The sequence below is a fragment of the Syngnathoides biaculeatus genome, chromosome 5 (genome assembly GCF_019802595.1).
Source record: "Syngnathoides biaculeatus isolate LvHL_M chromosome 5, ASM1980259v1, whole genome shotgun sequence".
NCBI lineage: Eukaryota > Metazoa > Chordata > Actinopteri > Syngnathiformes > Syngnathidae > Syngnathoides > Syngnathoides biaculeatus.
In genome coordinates, this window is record NC_084644.1 from 32041865 (window position 1) to 32060202 (window position 18338).

The window sequence follows — 18338 nt, forward strand, 5'->3', positions numbered from 1 at the left end:
AGTGTATCGACGCGCCATCTGTTGATATCTCACTACTGTGGTTCCAAAAAATATTAACGAGCCAAGATTCTCAAATAAATCCACAAATTATTCCATGTTGGCCACAACGTGTATTTTATTTGTATAGTCCCGCGTGCTTCCGCTTCCCTTGCATGGCGCTCTTTCTACTTCTTCGGAGGAGCTCGCGACGCGTCGCTTGTGCGCCTGCGTCCAAAGTCTGTCGCCCCTTAAACCCGGATGTAACCAACGCCTAGCCTGTCGGAAGGAAAAAACGGCGAGGGGAGTTGCAAAAGCTGCTTCCAACGCCAACGTTCGTGCAATTTCACCGGGCGGACACGCGCACGAGTGCTCCTTCGCCGTTTGCGGCTCACGCCGAGTGAAAACGTGAGTTCATTCGACCGGCTGCCGTTTCGATGACACCGACCCCCCCCGTGTGTGGTTTATATGCTGGCGCTAGCATCAATCGCGTTTTTATGCACTTGGAACAGTTTTCACATTTAGCGTTTTTATGATAGTTTCTCTTTGTGGCAGGTTTGCTAAATAAACCCTGGCTACATTCTGGTACGACAAAGACGACTCACCGTTTCATACTTTTTGTTAAGTAGTCTTTCCCTTACTTTGTGGCCTTTACTTCCACCCCTTTTGAATATTGTTTATATATAAGCGGACGTGTATGGTTTAATCGCGTAATTAACATCTTGTGATATGTATTACCAGCCCGATATACTGTATTTCTTTTTGTTGGATATCTGTGGTATTGTGGCCTGTACGGAAGTCAACCCTCGCTCATCGATTTGTTGTGTTTTTGTGTGCCCGTACATGTATTAACAAGTCTGCCACGACGAGCCTCCCCTCAGTCCCAAGGAAATCCTCTTACGGCAGGGAGGGGAAAAACCTGCTTTCTAAAATATTCACTTCACAACAGCGATTAGCAAATGAATTCAGCATCAGGAAAGCACCCAAATACGATGTGTGGATGAATAATTGTCCCTTTACATTAATAATGCTGACTATCATACTCATTCATGTCTAATTTAGTGTGGTATTCAACTTTTCTTTGTCGTACTTGGGAACCACTTTCTGTATACTGTAATTCTGTTAGAGACGACCAGGAACCGCAATTACACGTATGTAACCTCAGGTTGTGGTTAGTACTTAGCTTCCGATCTCACGTCTTGAGATTCGTGGCTATGTGTATAAATTTAAAAACGGTGGGGAAAAAAGAACATTATCTGGTAAAACTTTCAACTTTTGACGTACGACTGTATAGACTTAAAGCAAGATGCAACTAGACAGCAGATCTTACCCAATGTTCCTTCCTGTTTTGCCCTCATTTTTAGAATCTTTAGGCATGATGACATGAAAATACATAATTTAGCCAGTTACACCAATCATCAAAACTTGAAGCCAAGGCCTCTCCCATTAGTTAGTTAAAATTACAATATTTTATGCCAATATTAAAATGTTTGTACACAGTACATTAACAACAATGGGTCATTTTTTTATACTTAGTAAATACTCCCCAATGAGGATTGGATAAAATCTGAAAAGTTTGATTGCATTTGGGATTACCACTTTTGTATATTTAAAAAAAAAAAAAAAAAAAAAGAATGTGCTGCTGATAAAATGGCCATGGTATAAATAGATTATATCCGGGTCCTTGTCAGATCAACATTTATCAAATTCATGTACACTCCTGTTCAGGTCATGAGAAAAAAAGTCTTTGACTCATGTTTACTTTTTGATGATATTTTGTATTTGCCTCTTCAGATGCAGACTATAAAATGTGTAGTTGTCGGGGATGGTGCAGTAGGAAAGACTTGCTTACTCATCTCCTACACAACCAACAAGTTTCCCTCAGAATATGTGCCTACGGTAACATCTAATCTTTAAAATCTATATTGAAAGCATGAGGAAAAAAAATGATCCTGTTGAAACGTCCCATCTTGTGTTTTTTTCCCCAACCTATTAAAGGTTTTTGACAACTATGCAGTGACAGTGATGATCGGGGGCGAGCCCTACACACTAGGCCTTTTTGACACTGCAGGTAAGGAATTTTAAGTGAAATTGTCATGTTTGTATCACTGCCATACTGATTAACAAAAACATCATTGTTTTCATTTCTGCGTGCTCAGGTCAGGAGGATTATGACAGGCTACGTCCTCTCAGCTACCCACAGACAGACGTGTTCCTTGTGTGCTTCTCTGTCGTCTCCCCATCGTCATTTGAAAATGTCAAGGAGAAGGTCGGTTTTGTGGTTATTTGGATTAAAATTGGACTTTATGGGGAACCTTATAAATACCAAGGAGTTTTATTTTCTGGATGGTCAGATTTTTCCACTAAGTTTAAGGCTCATTACCAGAAACCTTCAAAGATGCAGGACGATTGCGAGGCCATTGTTGTGTTAAAACAAAAAGTTAAAGCGTTCTATCTGAGAATGTGTGATGGTATCAGCAGTCGATTAGAGCCTAAGAGAAGTAAAATCCTGCAAGACTGCTTTAAATGTTTTGTTTTATATAAACATTGGCCTGTGATTAGCTGGCGACCAGTTCAGGGTGTAAAGCTCCTCTCTCCCCAAGATAGCTGAATGCCTGCTACCCAAGTGAGGATAAGTGACCTAGAAAATTAATAAATGGTGACTTTTTGCAGCATGGTTATCCACTGGTTCCTTCAGTTACGACTGCCCAAATGTAGGAGCTTTTTAGGAGCCGACGTTTGGTCTGCGGCGGCTCAAGTGAGTTGTAAAAAAAAAAAAAAATGGAGAGGGATGTCGCATATGCTCTTTTAGCTGTGTTTTTTTTTTTTTCGAAGACACTCACTGAACTAACTGCACAGTTAACAGCCATCTGAGGCTTGGTTGAGAGATTCTGAGGTAACTTAAGAGCCCTCAAAGGCATATGTCAACGCACAAACATGAATGTTTGTGTGTCTTTACCAGTTAATTTTATAATTTGTGTTTTATGCAGTCATTTGTATTTTACTATTCAGTGGTATTTTTTTTTTCATTAAAAATCTAACAGAGCATTATTGTTTTTTTTTTGTTTTAAAGGCAAGTGGAACAAACTAATATCATTTCAATGGCCAAAATTGATTTGCGGGCACTTAGTTAGGGAGCAAATTAAATGACACGTGTCTGTCAAGGTAGCACTGTGTGTTTTCAGTGCTGTACAGTATTTATATTAACTTGAAAACAATTGTTGTCAATCGCAAATTTCCATTCAATTAGCAGAGAAATACTTTCCACCCCAAAAATTGCAAAAATGCGGTGCCGTGGTAGTTAAACTGCGATGTCACTGGGGCACACTGTACTTAATCTGTTCAGTCCGTTGAGTACATTTTTACGTCAAGTTCACATCCTCTCCCCTCTCGCCCTTCAGTGGGTTCCTGAGATTTCCCACCACTGCCCCCGTACACCCTTCCTGCTGGTGGGCACTCAAGTGGACCTGCGAGAAGACAGCAACACCATTGAGAAGCTGGCCAAGAATAAACAGCGCCCCCTGTACCCTGACAGCGCCGAGAAGCTGGCCCGGGATCTCAGGGCCGTCAAATATGTCGAGTGCTCTGCTCTCACACAGGTATGTTGCATCGCTTCCCTTAAACTGTGACATGAGTCACAAACACAGTGGATCTACTGGAATGTTTAATGAAAGGGAATGTGTTTGCACAGCAGCAGTAGCACTTAATCGGTACGGTTGGGCTTTGTACGGTTTGTGCAGTGTGCAATTACCATATGGGGGGTTCTAGATTTACAATGCAGTTATGTTTCGGTGGCTGCTAATGTACCCAGAATTTGGATGGAAGCTTATCACTGTCTATGCAGTAATACTTAGGATTATAGTACAAATCCGTTTGAAAAACAGGTATAGGGTACAAATATAAAACCTTTTAAATGAAACAAATAACGGCGATAACTGAGTGTGCCTTTTTGTGCCGTGTGACCATGTATTATTGTACTGCTTTGCAAACTAGTTCGTTAACTTGAAACGTCATATGTCAGCACCTTTGTAAAACGATGACGCCTTGTATTTATGTTTGCAACTGCTTGATAATTTTCAGTTGTTTGTGTAATGGATATTTAAAGTGCCACTGACACCAAAATATACATTTTAAAATAGGTGTAATTATCAAAATACATATAATATTAATCACTTCGATGGTCATACAAGTTTGAAAAAAGTGAGCTGGAAGCGTTTTATTAAAGCGCAAAGTTGCGAAAGTATGACTCGACATTCCAGTGGCGGCCAAATTGTCTGTGACGTCATTTCCAGACATCAAACTGGATCCCTCGCAGTGAAAACACGCTGTGTCGAATGCAAATGGCAGATGAACGAGACGATTTTTCTGACGTCCGACCCACCCACCTCCGGGTTGGGGGAAACGGCGGCCCGCGAGCATAGGCACATTGACACATTCTGAGAAGGAAGGACTCCATTACAATATCGGACGCGGATTTATAAAATGTTCTGTAAGGACGAGGATAGATGTCGACTGAGCTTTTTATTAATACTGCTGCTTTCGGACAAGTACACTGACACCACACTGCCTTGTCAGAACATTTGTGGTATTAACATTTCCTATTCCTATTTGGAAAATTCATTCCAGTTTGGTGACTCTACGTCGCTTTGCTAGTTAGCTTGTGTTACACGCTAATAAACCGTCTTTGTACTTCTATTTTTTTATTGTTTTGTGTTTTATTGTACTGTGTGTGTTTTGAGTTGTCTTAAACGCAATACAAGTGCTTTGTTAAATTTTGCTGGTTTGACCAATTGGATTTATTCTAAATTATCACGTAACATATGCTATAAACTGTGAGATGAATTCGTCCCCCCCAACAATTATTGTTTTTAATAGCTGTATACACACCCACCTGTCATTTGGAACCCACAAAGCTCTTGTCCTTCACACCTGTGCAATCCATTTTTCACGACGAACCGCATCTTTTGGAAACGTGTGAAGAGTGAATCCATCCCCCGAGTGTTCGAGCAAAATCCAGCAATACAATGAGCCGGCATTTTGGGTGACACGCAGAAAAAACAGCTAATTTCTCGCTGGTACAACAGGTATAAACACTCAATTTCGCCAATATAGGCGTCTGGAAAAAAATCTTACTTCCTGGTTCTTGTTCAACACTAAAGTCTTGAGAATTTTTGTGGCGGGAGATGAAAAAAAATCCATATATGGTAACATTCTGACGTACTGTGAACAAACGGATGAGTCTATTCCGGTTGATTATTATTTTTTTTTTTTGGGGGGGTAACAGACTAAAAAATTATGTTTTAGGTGTCAGTGGCACTTTAAGTTGCCTCTTCCCATTACTGTTACCCTTGTGGTTGTGTCATAAAAAGGGAACACTTATAAAGTTAATCCTTTTAATTGCTCACAAAGCTGAGTCTTGACTTTAGAAATACTACTGTGCTTCAGTTTTTCATGGACATAAACATAATTTCCTATGTTAAGTGCTTGTTTGTTAAAATATTTGTTTAAAAAAAAAAAAGACAGAACCCCTCGGCTCTAAGCCACTTCAATCAATACATGCGCTGCTACTGAATAGTTTTATACTACTTATTAATAAATTATTTTATTTCTAAAGCACTTTTCAGGTCGCCAAAGATGCCCCTGGAGAACATAAGTGTTGAAAAATGTTATCTATAAATTAAAATACATCTCATACATACTCTGAATGTCCTTTTTAGTTGAAGATGGATGATTCTTTTGTTTATTATGGCAAGATAATTGACTCCTAAAATTAGTTTTTTTCTATTATTTCCTCTGAAAAAAAAAAAGACTTTTTTTTTTTTTTCATTTGCCGGCTTCAACAAAAGTTGCGTTCCGCTCTGAGATACCATCCGCATCTGACGCCTGCTTCCTTTTGTTTTGTCGACCAGCGGGGCCTCAAGAACGTGTTCGACGAGGCCATCCTGGCTGCCTTGGAGCCCCCCGAGGCCAAATCCAGGAAGAAGTGCGTCCTGCTATAGACGTGCAGCAGTCAGAGCAAGCGGTACACGCAAACGTGTAGGCGGGGTGGGGCAAAATCAAAACATCAGTGAGTTCAGTGGCCAATTCAGACAATGGAAGGTACAGAGAGATTTAAAAGGGGATTGCGGTGACTGTGCCTTCAAAAATAAAGAGTTGAAAGAAGTAAAGGGAGCGAAAGGTAGGTCAGTGTGCAGTGCAGTAAATGCGGCTAGTATCAGCCATCTCCTCATCGCTGAAAGCTTTTAGAAAGTGCAGTGTTCACAAATATCCCACAAATGGGGCAGGAACCCTCCACCTCCTTTTAAAGAGAATTTTTTTTTAATTATTATTATATAATCACTTTTGACCTCACATGGCCTGCTGGGACCTTTTCCTCAATGAGATGGAGTAAAAAGGACAAACATTATTTACGTTTAATTTTTAGTCAACTTTGGTTGAAATCTAAAGGGGCATCTTAATGATAGGTGGTACTCTCATCTTTTTCTGACTGATTTGATTGATGGAAGCAAACGAGATTTAGTACACTCCCAACAAAGGTAGTACTCTGTAACTGCTACTTCCTTCCAAACACTCAGTAATTAGTGGGGAGGCCATTTTCACTCTTTTCCCTTCTGCGGGTGACTTAAAGAATTTATATTTTATTCTTTGTGTATATTGCATTGATTTATGTGACTTTATTTTGGGACCTGTTAAGCAGTAAGTTTTGTTTTTTTTTCCCATTTTGAAACTTGAGGTTTTATTTTTTTTCTGAGATCACTAGACTACCAAGAGGGTGATTGATAATGCAAAAGAACAAAAATCAAGCTGTAATATTTTCCATAGGTCTTGATCTTGAGCGATTGAGATGTTAACCTTTGCTAGTAAATTTGTGGGAGTTTGTAATCGCATAATATTTGTAATAAAATGGTTTAACTGACTTTCACAAAAGCACCTTTTTTTATCCCCCTGATTTGTTTACATACTAACTACAAAATGGCGACACATGGCAATAGGCCACATTTGATCATTTTCACTCCCTCCCACCACGCCTCCTGCCCAAAGATAGCTGGGATAGGCTCCAACACTCCCGAATGGATTTTTTAATTTACATTATTTTTTGGGGGGGGTTAAATGTTGTTTAATACTTGTGATAGTCTTGAGGCCAGAAGAGAAGGGCTTGCTGACTACTGCATTTAAGTATAAATGACACAAGCTACTATGTAAATAAACACACTTGCAGTAGTCTTAAAATCCAATATTGGAATATTATATTCCAGTCTCCACTTTGCTGTCCTCATTGTCCTCCCAAGAAAGTTTTTACAGTAAAATAAATGGAGGAGACAGTTGTCCTCCAGTCTCGTTACTACTGCCACATTGAAAATGCTCCAAAGCTCTGAATATACATGGCCAACTGTTGTGTATTTCAGTACTTTCTCTATAACTTGCTGATCTCTAACAAGGACCTGAATGGCAAAACTCTCAAAAGGTTTTTGAACCATGAATCGACCGATACATTGGCAGAGGCCAGTCTCTATCTCTTTCGCAACCAGCTGATAACAATCTGACACTGAGCTCTGGCCACTTCCTATTTCAAGCCTCGCAATGACAAGTACTGATGAACACCCCCCCCTCTTTTTTTTTTTTTTTTTTTAAATGTGACCTCTATCCAGGGAAGGCACTTGAGAAGATATTTTCATTTGAAATGCTGAACTGGCCTAATTCTTTGGAGTCCTCTTGTGAACGGCGTGAAGGAATTCTACTTTAAAGAAATACATTGGATCAAAATTTCAATACAATATAAAATTAAGAATTTCAAAAATATACTCAATCAGTTTCACAAACGGACTCAAACGTGACCACAATTAAAAGAAGCACAGCACAATCTAGTGGTATAAAACTACTGTATTTATTAGATGACACAAGCAAAGCTAAAAGCACTGCAAGTGCATAGAAGCTCGACCGGCACGAGGCCAGGGTGCGGAACAGGAGACAGATGTACACACATGTCAGTAGAAGTTATTCTCTGCATTTAACGTGTCTGCTGGAGGCTGAAGTGCAGCAACGGCTCCGGTGTGTAATAAATAAATGGTGATGGAGAGAGAACGTGAATGCGGCTAGGAAATAAAAACTAGTGATGGAACGTTTCACGGTTAGTGTTGCTTGCGTTCAGCTTTGAGAGCGTTGTCGGTTCAATGAGATAATTCGCTGCTGTAGGTGTGAGTCATAAAAAGTTGTTTGTTCATTTATTTGATAGCCATGTACTAGTAGACTCTTTGTTTTCACTAATAGGACAATTCGGGACACTTTGCAAGCAATGTTTTTATTTTTTCCCAATACTCTGTGCCATTTCAGCACACGAGTGGGACAACTTTTGCGTACTAAGAGGCCTGGTACATGTTAATTGCAGTAGTTGACATCTGCATACCGCTAGTATGACTGCTAGACGTTAGTCTGCGTGTATAGTTTTGCCTCACTACTATTAGTATGCCAAAGTTGTTCTACTAGTGTGCAGAAATGTAAAAGTAGTGGAAATAAGGTTACTTGTAAGACAGTGGTTCTAGTAGTGCCCCCAAGCGGTTCTACTAGTTAGAGCATTTTCTGTATCCTTTATCCATCATAAGGTCCATGCAGTAGTATGCTGTTTGTTCTCACTAGTAGGACAACTTTGAGCATATTAGTACATAAACCTTCATCTAAGAACATCAAATAAATAGTTAAAACAGCTTTATGGAAAGCCTTTCCTACCAGGAAAACAATTCAGTGCACTAGTAGAACAACCCTATCTTATGAGTAAGTTTTTTCCAATTATTATTATTATTATTATATGGGCGGCACGGCTCAGCTGGAAAGTGTTGGCCCCACAGTTCTGAGGTACTGGGTTCAATCCTGGCCCCGCCTGTGTGGAGGTTGCATGTTCACCCCATACCTGTGTGGGTTTTCTCTGGGTACTCCGGTTTCCTCCCACATTCCAGAAACATGCAACATTAATTGGACACTAAATTGGTCCTCGGTGTGATTCTGAGTGCAGTTGCTTGTCTTTGTGTGCCCTGCGATTGGTTGGTAACCAGTTCAGGTTGTACGCCGTTGACAGCTGGGATAGGCTCCAGCACTCCCCGTGAACCTTGTGAGGATAAGCACCTAAGATAATGGATGGATTTTTATATGATTTATCTTAGTAGGACAATTTTGACCTCGCATGAAAAGTACCTGTTACTAGTGGAATTTTTGGTGCTTCTAGTGTGGCTCAGGAGGATACTTATTCATTACGTCTGCCTACTAATTAGGCCAATAGCAGTTGTTACCTGTGTAGTACAGCAGTTTACTAGTAAGGTTTAATTTTCCACTTGTATGCCAAAAGTGGCACTAATAGAAAAAAATGTGACAAGTAAAACACGTCTTACTTATGTGCCATACTCATTCTACTAGTACAGTGAATTATCCAACTAGCTATGAGAGAGAAGGCGCTGGTACATGGTCCTTAAGATGGATTTAAAGTATCAAATAAATGCTCAAATGGCTTTCCATAGTGAGTGATAAGCATACTCGTGAACATGCACATCTGTGCCTGCCGCTTGTCGGTTTCAGTACAGTATTACGAACATGGAAGAAGTAACAGTGGTACCCTCTTTGGGCTTATGTTAGACCTGTGGGCCAACTTGTACGTTAGAATTCAGAACAGCCTTAACTGGTTTGTTGCCAAAGTGATTTTAGGTAAACCGATAAAGAGATAAACATGTCGTCAGTGGTAAAAGTGTCCTATGCTCATCCTGTGGTTCAGGAGTGTCTTGTCTGGTGTTTGTCTCTCTTCTAAGGTGTTACGTTTATTTAATAGAGAGTAAGATGGGGGGTGGGGGGGGGGGGTCTCGCTAGGGGCCAGAGTGGCTTTTAAACTCTGCAGGTGTGAATGGTGACAGTGTTCTTGCACTGCTGGCAGCGGACCGAGCAGCACCAGGAGAACTTGCAGGAGCAGCGCTGCACCACCTCGGCCCGGCCCGCTCTGTAGCCAGGCCCGCAGCACACCAGCTCGCAGCCGTCTGGTGCCAACCGAGAGGTTCCTGTTAGGCGGTGCATTGGACAGAAAAACAAAAAGCAGCCAGATGTCAGCTTGCGATTAAAGATAACCTGGATTTTGTCTCCAGTGCTCCCTCGTAATATCGCGGTTTGTTATTTGCAGTCTTGGTAGATCGTGTTTTTTTTTTTTTATATGTGGAGAACTGTAAGAATGGGCCAGCACCAATACCATTTCTACTTGCCTTTTTTCAAGATATTGGGTACTTGTGAAGGCTCCCAATGTGAACCATTTACACCCATCCATTTTCTTAGCTGCTTATCCTCACAAGGGTCGCAGGAGTGCTGGAGCCTATCCCAGCTGTCAATAGGCAGGAGGGTGAGGGTTCACCCTGAACTGGTTGCCAGCCAATTGCAGGGCACAATTAAACAACCAACCATTCACACTCACAATCACACCTAGGGGCAATTTAGAGTGTCCAATTAATGTTGCATGTTTTTGGGACGTGGGAGTTAACTGGAGTGGCCGGAGAAAACCCATACAGGCACGGGGAGAACATGCAGACTCCACACAGACTCAAAACCACGAGGTCAACCCTTTCCAGCTGTTCCACGGTGCTGCCTTTTGCACCCACTGGACAGTATTTTCTTTACAGTTGTAATCCTTGAAATGAGTTATTTTGTGTTTGAATACATTTCAAATGTATCCAAATACATAATGTAATACATTTAAATGTGTTTAAAGAGTGAGGGGATAACGCTATAAAAAGTTGTCAAGTGACCTCTCTGGTCTCTATTGCGGATTTTAATGTATTGTGGGTGGGTCTAGATTCTCGACTCTAGAACACAGGTGTCAAACTCAAAGCCTGGGGGCCATATCCAGCCCGCCACCTGATTTTATGTGGCCCGCAAAGGTAAATCATGTATGGCAACTTCTGTGATTCTTGTTGAAATCTACCAAAATTTCAAAATGTCATAAATTGTAATGTTGAGGTTTTCACATTACCAAACATCAACAATAGTTGAAAAACCCATTACCCTTGATTAATGATTCCAAAAGTAATTCATAAATTTCAGGTGCCAATATGATAAGGCAATCAATGATTTTTATGGTTTCACAGTCATAACGGCCCTCTGAGGGAAACCGGAACTACAATGTGGCCCACGACAAAAATTTGTTTGACATCCCTGCTCTAGAACGTGTCACCTGTGATAAAAGGGAGGGTTCGTTGTGTATATCTGGGAAAAAGTCACCATTGCATCTCCTGCCTGCGGTCCCGGGGATACCGTTGTCGGGGTCAAGCTGACAGAAGTCTGGAGACGGTGCAAGGTACACCAAGTCTCTGGCAGCGGGGGGTTTCACCTGTGGGTCGCGAGGGAGCAGAGCGGTCCTGGATCCAATGCGAGTCAGGCGGACCTACAGAGGGACTCGACATTATTTCGTGTAAAATCAACCAAGTATTTACCCTGCCCCTTGTAGATTTTCTACAATTATCACCAGCATGCATTCGATGCATTTAGTACCCTAGGGCTCAACTGTACTGCCATGTGAGCTCAGGAGCACTTTATTGTTTATTATTGTAACACTGTATGTTAACATAGTTCATCACAATATCGGCAAAGTGTTAATTAAAACCTATCTAAAAGATCTCAATTCATAAATTGTCTGTGAATGATGTCCAGCAACAGTGTACGCCCCCAATATTGCAGTTTCTGCATTCACAAATTCACATTCACTGATTTATTCTACACAGTAGTTCCATTCTCGGGGATCCATTTATGTTTGGACGCCATCTTGTGGCATCTTGGTGGCAAGCAACTTTGATTGAGTTCAAGGTCTTTCTTTAAACGTAATGATTGGCTGCGTTGTGGCATCTTGGTGCCTAAGAACTATGTTGAAGATAGTTTTGGAGATTCATTTGGACAAAAGTAGAGCTAATTTTGTGACATTTACAAGGAATTATAAACCCTTTTAGGGGTGGTGGCGATTACTTGCAAGTATTTTCTAAATAACCTTGGAAAATATAAATAAGATGTTTAAATGAGGAGTTTTACCTAATTATCCAGGGGTTGTGAAGCAAAACGTTTTGTTGACTTGTCTTCTTTCCATTTCTAACCACACACCAAAATTTGAAGGAAAAAAAAAAGTCCTTGGTGATTTTGCGGTTACCTCTGTGGCTCCGTCGAAGCGCTCCTTGAGCACGACGCCGACGCGCCGGAATGGCGGCATGACTTTCCAGCAGGTTCTCAGCTCACAGGAACCCGAAACGCCGTGACACTTGCACTCCACTTGCATGTTGTGAAGGATGGCCTAAAGAGGGAAGCCATTGAAAATGATCTCAGAATCTCAAAAGTTGTGGGAGATGGGGAAAAATGGCAGAAATGACAACCAACCTTTCGACCGGCCTCATTATTGTGAAGGTTCATAAGTGGTCGAGCGGCAGACAGCCCTCGGGCTCGTTCCGGTTCATCCACAAAGGTTTGTGAGAAGGCGACGCCGTAGGACAGGTTATCACTGCAGCCGGACCACTGGAAACCTACGTTTGACAAAAAGCACATTGAACCTGAACACTGGAAGCTTTCCCAGTTAAGATGGATGTTTGACTTCTGAAGCCGTCAATGGCAGTGAACGTGTTTTAAGAAAAACAAATTTCCCAACCCACCAAGTTTTCTGCTGTCTTACTAATGCTGGCAATTCTTCACATAGACCTGAGTAGATAGTGTGTATCTCCCTCACAGTTCTGAGGTTTCACGAGATCCGCTTTAAGCCTAGTTTCACTCGTGCGGCTGTGCATTTAAATTCATATTTTCCTTTTCAAACTTACAACCTTGCTGCTGGACTGGTGCTTTTGAGTGGCAGTGCTGCGCCTACATGTCCTGTGTGAGTCACGGCGCGTTTATCCTCATGCGGCAACTTTCCATGTAACAGAATCCATGCTCACCCTCGGGGCTCACCCCTCTGACCTTCCTGTCACAGCCGCACCTCTCCAGCTCCCCCCGCGTGCACGCCCGGGTCACGGCCAACGCCACGGCCGCTGAGGACAGAGCGTGCACAAAGGCTGCCTCGCGAGTGCCTGTTTACAAAAAAAAAAAAATACAAATCAAAACAAATCTTGGAAATTTGTCATTTTCAAGTGCAAAATGACGGCCGACACACCTTGACTCATGACTCGGCCAAATACGTTGATCCCTCGGGGGGCGGTGGAACAGTTCCAGCGGCGGTTCCGGAATTGGTGCTGGCACTAGATTGGATGTGGAAATATGATTACCATCCATTTCATTGGGTACATGCACAATACCGAGAGAGCCAATTCAACAACAAATTATCCTTTATAAAGATGATATTGCTCAACTTTGATTGATACTGCCATTAATGCAAGGTTGGGTTAATCAAAGACTGAATTCTCTAGATGTTACAGTGTTAATGTTCACTTCAGTTCACCCACGACCTAATGTGGAAAAGTGCTACAAAAAACCTGTAGGGTATATGAAATTTGAATACAAAGTATCTCACAAAATTGAGTACACTGCTCACATTTTTACAGTACAGTCTTCCATAACCTGTCGAGCTTCAGCTATTGTAGATGCAGTACATTGCAGATAATATACAGAATTTATAATAGAACATAATTTGCAATATTCTGGAATTTTGATTGTGTGACTGATGTTTTTGTGGTAAAATAAAAGCTTCCTTACTTAAAACATGAAAACTGAAAAAAAATAATAAAACACGACTTGCCCTCCAATGATGGAAATCAAAACAACATTATTATCTTTATAAGGGCACAATATAATACAGCTCTTCTAACAGCTCTCACTAAATTATAGCTGCGTTCATTTTATGACAGCAAAAAGTGTCCTTCATGTTTTATGGATTTAAAATATGACCAATGCTAGTCACTGTTGCCTAAATTTCATTCAATCGACCATTCACAGTGTCCTGAATGTCAAATAAAATGAATCTGGCAACGTTTATTGGTCAGATGTTGTAGTAAATGTCACCACGGTGCACAAGCGGTTAACATATCCCACAGTTGTGGTCTTGTGTTGGTTTCCTCCAGATTGTTACTGTGACTTCCTCCCACTCCCTTTCTCCAAAACATGTTTTTTAGGTCCATAAGTGTGAATATGCGTGTCAGTGCTTGTTTGTCTATATGTGCCTTGTGATTGGCTGGCGACCAGTCTAGGGTGTAGCCCGCCTGTCGTCCCAAGTCAACTGGGATAGGCCCCAATTCACCTGCAACTCATGGATCGATTTTGTAGTAAATAGCATCCTACCTCCTCTATGACCATTTCGGCAGCCTTGCGTACGGACTCCATGACCTCCCCCCGTGCCCTGCACACCCCCACCTGCCCCGGGGTCAGCCCCCTCAGCCGCGCACATGGGGCAGCACCGGACACGGGCCTGGACCGAGGCAGCCTCGCCAGGGAGCTGAGGAAACAGGGACGTGGGTGGTTCACGCAGTTTAGCAAAGATGTATTAATTGCAAATACTTTCTTACATTCATATAAATGTACTTTACTTGAGTGTTTATTTTTATGATGACTTTTCACTTTTACTGCCTAACTTCTGAAAACATACCTGTGCTTTCCATTCTCTACTTTGTCAAAACAGCATTGGTAGTTTTGCAAATGTCCATAGCTGATGACAATTTAAAAACGACGTAAATGGATGTATCGGTTGAGATCTTCATAGGCATAGGCAACTGGCATGTTAGCAACAAAGGGAACGTGAACCAGGGAACATTGATAACAAAGAGCAACATACCCATTAAGTGGCCAAATGGAAAATAAATTTTCTTTTCAAATTCTATATGATGGAATTGTTTGAGGTTTGTTCAAAGAACTATTCATGGCAACAGCTGTCGCTAAGGGAGAGCCCTGACACAAAAACTAATTTCTTGTTTTTTCAGTCATGAGCCACAGCTCGTAAACATAGGTAGGAACATAGATAGGCCAGTAAATTTAGAGCTTCACCTTTCAACATTCCGCCTTCTTTACCACAACAGACCGATGCTTGTTGAGCTCATGTTCCATATTTGCCTCACTCATGAACAAGACCCCAAGATACTTGAACTCCTCTACTTGGGGCAAGATCTTATCCCTGACCTGGAGAGGGCATGCTACCATCAAACACGTGTAGACTGGTTGGACAAAACCCCATGCACCCTTGAGGACCCCGCCGAAGGTGTAGCGCTGGTCCACTGTTCCACGGCCAAGACAAAAACCACTTTGCTCCTCCTGAATCTGAGATTCGACTTCCTGACGAACCCGCCTCTCCATCACCCGCGAATAGACCTTAACAGGGAGGCTGAGGAATGTGATCCTCCGGTAGTTGGAACACACCCCTGGCCCCCATTCTTAAAAATGGGCACCCCCATCCCAGTCTGCCAATCCAGAGGCACTTTCTTCGATGTCCACGCGATGTTGCAGAGGAGTGTCAACCAGGTCTGCCCCTCAACACCCACACCCATTCGGAATGCCAAGTGAATGTTATCTGGAGCCTTGCTACTAAGGAGCCTTTTAACCACATTGGTGAACTCAACTCCAGAGATAAGGGAACCCGCCTCATAGATCCCAGACTTCATCATGGGAAGGCATCGCAGTGAAATTGATGAGGTCTTCGAAGTATTCTCCCTACCGATTCACAAAGTCCCGGGTTGAGGTCAGATGTGCTCCATCCTCATTACATTCAGTGGTGACGGTGCACTGCTTCCCCCTCTTGAGACGGCGGAGGGTGGACCAGAATTTCCTCAAATCGGTCTGGAAGTCTTTCTCCATGCCCTCATCGAACCCCTCCCATGCCAGAGTTTTTGCTTCAGCGACCATCAAAGCTGTATTCCACTTGGTCAGCCAGTACCCACCAGCTGCCTCAGGAGTTCCACAGGCCAAAAATGCCCGATAAGACTCCTTCTTCAGCTTGACGGCCTTACCATTGGTGTCCACCAAGGGGTTTGGGGATTGCTGCCATCACAGGCACCGACCCCCAAAACATGAGCAAAGTTCTTTCGGAGGTAGGAGTTGAAACTCCTTCTGAGAGGGAATTCTGTCAGACGTTCCCAGCATACCCTCACAATATGTTTGGGCCTGCCACATCAGACCGGCATCTTCCCCCACAATCGGAGCCAACTTACCACCAGGTGGTGATTAGTTGACAGCTCCGTCCCTCTCTTCACCTGAGTGTCCAAGACATGCGGTCGCAAGTCCGACAACACAACCACAATGTCGATCATAGAACTGTGATCTAGAGTGTCCAGGTGACAAGTGCACATGTGGACACTTATGCTTGAACAATGTGTTTGTTATGGACAATCTGTGATGAGCAAAGAAATCCAGTAACCTTGCTCTGTTTTTGATCGGGCGGCCATTCTTCTCAATCGTACCCTCTAGGTCTCACTGTTATTGCCCATGTGAGCCTTTAAGTCCTACAGCAGAACGATGGGTGTCCCCAGCAGGAGCGTTCTCCAACACTCCCTCTAAGGACTCCTAAAAGTGTGGGTATCGTTGTTTGGTGGACAGACACAAACAACAGTCAGGATCCGTACCCCGACCTGAAGACAAAGGGAGGCTACCCTCTCATCTAGTGGAGTGAACCCCACTGTACAGGCACTGAGCCGGGGGTATACCCACACCCACTCGGCGCCTCTCACCATGGGAAACACCAGGATGGAAGGGAGTCCATCCCCTCTCAAATGGACTGGTACCAGAGCCCAAGCCATTTGTGGAGACAAGCCTGACAATATTTAGCTGGGACTTCTCGACCTCACACACCAGCTCAGGGTCCTTCCCTGTCAGAGAGGTGACATTCCACATCCCGAGAGCCATCTTCTGTAGCCGGATATTGGATCACCAAGGTCCCTGGCTTCGACCACAGCACAGCTCACACTGAACCTAACCCCTAAGGCCCCTCCCACAGGTGGTGAGCCCATGATAAGGGGACCCACTTTACCCTTTTGGGCCGTGTCCAGCCAAGCCCCATGGATGCAGTCCACCAGGCGCTCACCTTTGAGCCCCACCTCCAGGCCAGGTTCCAGAGGGGCCCCGGTGACCCGCGTCTGTGCAAGGGAAACATAGATCCGTTTTTTTGTACTCATCTTTTCCTTATGCCAACTATTCCTACATCCTGCAAAAATATAGCTGCTTAAAGCTTCCCGTGGCTGGATTATTTCTTACTGGATCATTGCTGGGCTTTCCACGCTGCGATCTGAGGTGCTAGCCACCAGCTAACTCGTGAAGCTAATGGCTTCTGAGGCTTTTCTCAGCCAGTGGACCGCCTTGTCTGCGGCGTCACTTCCTGGATTGGGAATTTACATAGAAACCAAGCTTTTCCGTAAACTGTGGAATACAGGGAAGGCTTTTTCAGGGTAAAGGCTGTAGGGGTAGAAATGAGCCTAATTAAGCAATTTAAAGCATCACAAAGGGGGGCATATCTAAGGAGCGCAAGAACTCAGGGAGGCCACATAAATAAAGAAGACGTGACAAGTCGCCAGACTTTTAGTGGGAGACGGAAATGAGGGGACAAGCAGGCAAAGAAGATGGAGAAGCCGCAGTGACAGCAAAGAGAAGGAAAAGGGAAAGGTCACCAGCGGGGAGACAAAGAAAAAAGCGGGGAGCTGCTGAAAGGGATGGGGAGACATGTCACCATCTTTTAAATCTTATAGCATGACAAACAAACTCCCCTCTTCGTGTGTCAGACTTACAGCCAGTTGGTTGCCATGGTGGGCTGGGTCACCCATAGCAACAGGAGGAGGAGTGGTGCCGTGAGATTGGCAGTGGAGACGCTTGGCATCAGACTGTCCGGCCGTCTTTCCGTCGGCGTTCGTCAGGTCAGGCGGGGTCCCTGGACAGCACCTCTGTCTGTCCCTCAGTTCGGTTGCTCTATGTTCCTGGTCCTGAACCTGGGGTTGAGCCCCTCATAGCTGTTGGGAGGTTTTTCAGGTCAAAAACTGAAATGTCTACTTTTCAATTTACCAAAGACTGTCAAGTCCCAGACCAGTGTGCGCTGATACAACATCAGGTGTGGCACAGGAAATCGTACGATTTCACTCAATTGGCCGGAAAATTATGTGTATTGGTTCCTCCATCTGTGACAGTGACATATAGTGAGTTGTCAAACTTCTGTATTCACTTTTTTGTAACATTTTTGTTTGGTGAACTCAAATAAAGGCTTGGGGGGTGAGGACTCTGACTACACTACATTACCAATGGCCCTCCTATCTTCTGGCTGGAGACGTGTTCCACCCTGAACTAGTTGCCACCCAATCGAAGGGCACACATAAACAACTAATGTATTTGCACTCACATTCATACCTACGGAGGTACAGGGACAACATGCAAACTATACCCCGGATGGGCCGGGATTTGAACCCTGGTTC

The 18338-nt window shown here is 43.2% G+C and overlaps 2 protein-coding genes across 2 annotated transcripts; one reads left to right on the forward strand and one right to left on the reverse strand.

Moving 5' to 3' along the window:
* The first annotated feature begins 170 nt into the window (after positions 1 to 170).
* cdc42l (cell division cycle 42, like) lies at positions 171 to 6892 on the forward strand. The gene is made up of 6 exons (XM_061819849.1): positions 171 to 384; positions 1771 to 1875; positions 1975 to 2047; positions 2136 to 2245; positions 3378 to 3575; positions 5886 to 6892. The coding sequence occupies exons 2-6, from the start codon at positions 1771 to 1773 to the stop codon at positions 5973 to 5975; spliced, it is 576 nt and encodes a 191-aa protein (XP_061675833.1). The 5' UTR covers positions 171 to 384; the 3' UTR covers positions 5976 to 6892.
* A 2948-nt stretch (positions 6893 to 9840) lies between these two features.
* wnt4b (wingless-type MMTV integration site family, member 4b) lies at positions 9841 to 17752 on the reverse strand. Its single transcript, XM_061819815.1, has 8 exons — positions 17664 to 17752; positions 14242 to 14395; positions 13121 to 13205; positions 12906 to 13037; positions 12358 to 12500; positions 12134 to 12274; positions 11218 to 11380; positions 9841 to 10010 (listed from the first exon to the last, which is right to left on the reverse strand). The coding sequence occupies exons 1-8, from the start codon at positions 17750 to 17752 to the stop codon at positions 9841 to 9843; spliced, it is 1077 nt and encodes a 358-aa protein (XP_061675799.1).
* Between the last annotated feature and the right edge of the window lie 586 nt (positions 17753 to 18338).

Coding starts and splice junctions, on each gene's coding strand:
- cdc42l (XM_061819849.1), top strand. CDS start 1,771: ATGCAGACTATAAAATGTGTAGTTGTCGGGGATGGTGCAGTAGGAAAG. Junction 2,048..2,135: donor AGGCCTTTTTGACACTGCAG/GTAAGGAATTTT, acceptor CTGCGTGCTCAG/GTCAGGAGGATTATGACAGG. Junction 2,246..3,377: donor TTGAAAATGTCAAGGAGAAG/GTCGGTTTTGTG, acceptor CTCGCCCTTCAG/TGGGTTCCTGAGATTTCCCA.
- wnt4b (XM_061819815.1), bottom strand. CDS start 17,752: ATGCCAAGCGTCTCCACTGCCAATCTCACGGCACCACTCCTCCTCCTG. Junction 13,038..13,120: donor TGGCCGAGTCATGAGTCAAG/GTGTGTCGGCCG, acceptor TTTTGTAAACAG/GCACTCGCGAGGCAGCCTTT. Junction 12,275..12,357: donor ATAATGAGGCCGGTCGAAAG/GTTGGTTGTCAT, acceptor TTCCCTCTTTAG/GCCATCCTTCACAACATGCA.